General features: G+C 52.1%; 1 protein-coding gene across 1 annotated transcript in view; it reads right to left on the reverse strand.

The window, feature by feature from the left end:
* Positions 1-1988: 1988 nt before the first annotated feature.
* Positions 1989-4142, reverse strand: part of Cby3 (chibby family member 3) — a 7932-nt gene continuing 5778 nt past the window's right edge. The window contains exon 4 of the mRNA XM_005350316.1: positions 1989-2594. Within this exon, the coding sequence (XP_005350373.1) occupies positions 1989-2594 (606 nt within the window). The remainder of the gene's footprint in view (positions 2595-4142) is intronic.

Below are 4142 nucleotides of genomic sequence, written 5' to 3' on the forward strand. Positions count from 1 at the left end.
TTTGGAGCCTGTCCTGGAACTAGCTCTTGTAGACCAGGCTGGTCTCAAACCCACAGAAATCCGCCTGCCTCTGCCTACCGAGTGCTGGGATTAAAGGCATGCGCCACCACTGCCTGGTTTGGGGCTCCATTGTATGTGTATTTGAGGCAAGGACTTACTCTGTAGCCCAGGCTGGCCTGCAAGTATGTAGCTCTGTCTGGTCTTGCACTTCAAACAATCGGTCTGCCTCAGACTCCCAAGTGCTTGCTAGCTAGGATTACTGGTGCAAACCAGGAACTCCTGGTGTATGCTGTACAGCATTCTTTACCCCTGACCGTTTTTTTCCTGGTCCTTGCTCTAATCTCAGCTGCTATCTGCTATCTGAGCTGGTAGGTAGTGAGGGACAAGTGGGTCTGGCAGGCTTTGCTCTTCTCCCCAGTTTCCTCTTCCTTGCTAAAAACTAGCCCCCAAGGTCTATTCCCTTATTTGACCACTTCCTACTCCTGAGGCTGACTAACAACATCCAGCTACCAAAGTATTGAAGTCCAGCAATCAAAAGCTCCCTTTGGCTCACTTAATTAACATACCCAATTAAAATTAAACACCTCATCCTAACACAGGGTTTTCCTTTTTACCTTTATTAACCCCATTTCCTATGTGCTATGTCTGTCTCCTCTCTATCCAGAAGCAGTCCTTTGTCCTTCTGGGACAAATACCCACTTCCCCTTTCCCTCATCCTCCCCCTTCCCTCTTCTTTTCTATTTCCTTTACCAGCACATCCTAGCCCCTTCTAACAGAGACCTCCCCTTTTCACCTTTAATCCCAGGCCTCAGGAGGCAGATCTGGGCAGGCAGATCTCTGTGAGCTCATGATCAGCCTGGTCTACAGAGTGAGTTCCAGGACTGGCTCCATAGTTACTGGGAAACCCTGTCTTAAGAAAAAAAAAAAAACAAAACCAAAACAAACAAAAAATTACACCTGCAATGTCATTTGCTGCTGTTTTTCTGCCTGGGTCAGAAAGCATACACTTTTATTTATTATTTATTTTGTTTTTTTGAGGCACAGCTTCTCTGTGTAGCCTTGGCTGTCCTGCAACTCACTCTGTAGACCAGGCTGGCCTCAGATTCACAGAGATTTGCCTGCCTCTGCCTCGTGAGTGCTGGGATTAAAGGTGTGCACCACCACTTTTCTCCTGCAGTTTAATAAAGAGTCTCTGTGAAAACAGGTGCTTGTGTGTGGTTTCTTTCTAATCTGGGGACCCAGAGGAAGCCCCAGGTGTGTGTGTGTGTGTGTGTGTGTGTGTGTGTGTGTGTGTGTTGTGAGGTCTCCTTCAGGTAGACTGAATTTCAGAGTGCTTGTCTGTAGGTAGAGGCTCTTGGTCTCACGACCTCTGCTTTCTGAGCTCACCACCCACTATGGGATTCTCTATAAGGGATGTGTGTTATGGTCTCTAGAGAAGAGCTTCCCAAAGAGTCAAGTACACTTCCTTCTTGCTGAGCCTCAGCCTCTCATAAGAGTCTCCTCAGCTTTTCCACAGCCTCCAGTGTATCAGAAACATGTTTAAGTCGTTGTTTGCTGCTGGTTGTGGTGGCACACCTCTTTAACCCCAGCGCACGTAGTGGGATTCTTCCCTTAAAAATGAATTATTGTAGCCGGGCGGTGGTGGCGCACGCCTTTAATCCCAGCACTCGGGAGGCAGAGGCAGGCGGATCTCTGTTAGTTCCAGGACAGGCTCCAAAGCCACAGAGAAACCCTGTCTCGAAAAACCAAAAAATAAATAAATAAATAAATATTAAAAAAAAGCAAAGCATAAACCCCGAGTCTGTCCATCTCTCCTCAGTCCAAGCCGCCACACGTTCTCTGCCTCCTGCATCGGAATAACTGGGAAGCACACAGCGCCACCCAAAGAGCACGGTGCCTGCCCACGGGCAACGGGCCAACTGGACCACTGGGGCAGGGCAAGGTGGGGTGCTCACAGGCAGCTCGGCTTTATGTATGGCTTTATTGCGTCACTGGGACCCTAGAGCACGCGGCTGGATCACAAGCACGCTCGCGCCCTCGTGCTTGCGTACCTTCCTCTGCCAGGCGCGCGCCGCGGCCGCGGGGTCTACGTCCGCGTCCACCTTCTTCTCCAGCAGGTGCAGGCGCGCGGTGGTCTCGGTCAGCATGTCCATGAGCAGTTCTTGCTGCAACTTCAGGTAGTTGTTCTCCTCCAGCAGCACCTGGCTCTTGATCGGCTGCACCGGGGACTTCCAGGCTGGGCTGGCGGGCGAGGGCAGCGGCGACCGCGCACGTGCTTGCTGCCCCTCCGTGGTCCAGCAGCCGTCGAGGAACACAAAGGTCTCGTCGCTCAGACGGGTGCGCGGCGCGCCATAGTTCAGCCCCAGCTCGGCCTGGCGCGTGCGGTGGTCCAGCAGGTAGAAGGTGGATATGGATGACGTGCGGCGCAGCGGCGGCCTCCGCGGCGAGAAGCGGCGCGAGAAGTGGTCGGCCCAGAACTGCCGCAACTGCTCCCACAGGTGGCCCGCGTGGGTCGCGGCCAGGCACTCGAAGGCCTCCAGGGCGAAGTGTGGGTGGGCTGCGCGGGGTACGCGGGTGTCGGAAACCCTGCTGTCCTGGAATGATGAATGCGAGCCAGTGGCGCTGCTGAGAAGCAATGGCCAGTGAGCGGCCTGCTCAGAACAGGTTGTCCCCACCACCCAGGGTGTCCAGGGCTCTACAGTTCCAAACCATTGGGGAAGCTCATTCCTGCATAGTCATACCACCAATGTTCCCAAAAACCAACTCCCCCAGGACCCTTCATTTGTGGGTGTGTAAGAGATAATGTAGGTAAAGGCCTGGGAACCCCTTTCTCTGGGAGGCAGCTGGAAGGGACCACAGGTGGAGATCAGGAGCCGAGCAAGTAGGACAGGCCTTAGCTAAGTGGAATGGGAATGCATGGAGAGCTGTGAGGCAGTGAGTGTGACAAGGCTGTCATGCTCCAGGTGTGTTGAAGAGCCTGGGGATAGGAACGGTTCTGAGAATAGCAGTAAAGTAGGCAAGAAAGGTGAGCCAGGGCATCTTGAGGTGCAGTAAAGGCCAGCTGGACTGTTGAGATGTCACTCTTTAAGGGAGGCTGCTGAAGGTTGCAGAGCCAGAATTAGTATGGATTCCACAGTCTGGTAAGATGTCTGGCATAACCCCCATCTTTTGCTTTTGTGATATTCTTACACTGGCACCTGCTCCTTGCCAGGTCTGGTCTACACAGAGGGTACCATCAGCACAACTTTTGTCTGTCCTGGATCTAGCTCTTGTAGCTCAGGCTGGCCTCGAACTCACAAAGATCCACCTGCCTCTGCCTCCCCAGTGCTGGGATTAAAGGCGTGCGCCACCACTGCCTGGCTTGGAACACGTGTCTTGACCTAGACCTATGCCTAGCTTTAAGGTGGCTGGGATTCTGAAGAGTGGAGTTGAGTTGTTCTAGCAGGCTACTACATCAAGGATTCTGAAGCCCAGATTTCCTTTCTACCAGGTCCCATTCTACCTGTTTGTCTCTTTTCCCAGCACCTACAAAGTGCTGATTCTACAGTGTGTGTGTTTTTTGTTTGTTTGTTTGTTTTGAGACAGAATTTCTCTGTAGTTTTGGAGCCTCTCCTGGAACTAGCTCTTGTAGACTAGGCTGGCTTCGAATTCACAGAGATCTGGCTGCCTCTGCCTCCCGAGTGCTGGGATTAAAGGTATGCGCCGCCACTGCTTAGCTGGTGTGTTGTTTTAAATACTTTTCCTGCCCGTGGTGGGAATTAAGAGAAATACAGGCAGGGTTCCCCCTGCCACCCCTGCATTAAATCAACACATACTTCTGAATTTCGGCAGAGGCAGGCTGATCCCTGCCCTTATCTAGGTCATGGAGACTGCCTCTGGAAGCCCTCCACATCCATTCTTTTTTTTAATTTAGTTATTTATTATGTATACAATATTCTGTCTGTGTGTATGCCCAATGGCCAGAAGAGGGCGCCAGACCTCTTTACAGATGGTTGTGAGCCACCATGTGGTTGCTGGGAATTGAACTCAGGACCTTTGGAAGAGCGGGCAATGCTCTTAACCACTGAGCCATCTCTCCAGCCCCTCCACATCCATTCTTGAAGTCACAACTCTCCCAGAAGACCGTTCCCTGACATCTCTTT

This window comes from Microtus ochrogaster, chromosome 7 (assembly GCF_000317375.1).
Source record: "Microtus ochrogaster isolate Prairie Vole_2 chromosome 7, MicOch1.0, whole genome shotgun sequence".
NCBI lineage: Eukaryota > Metazoa > Chordata > Mammalia > Rodentia > Cricetidae > Microtus > Microtus ochrogaster.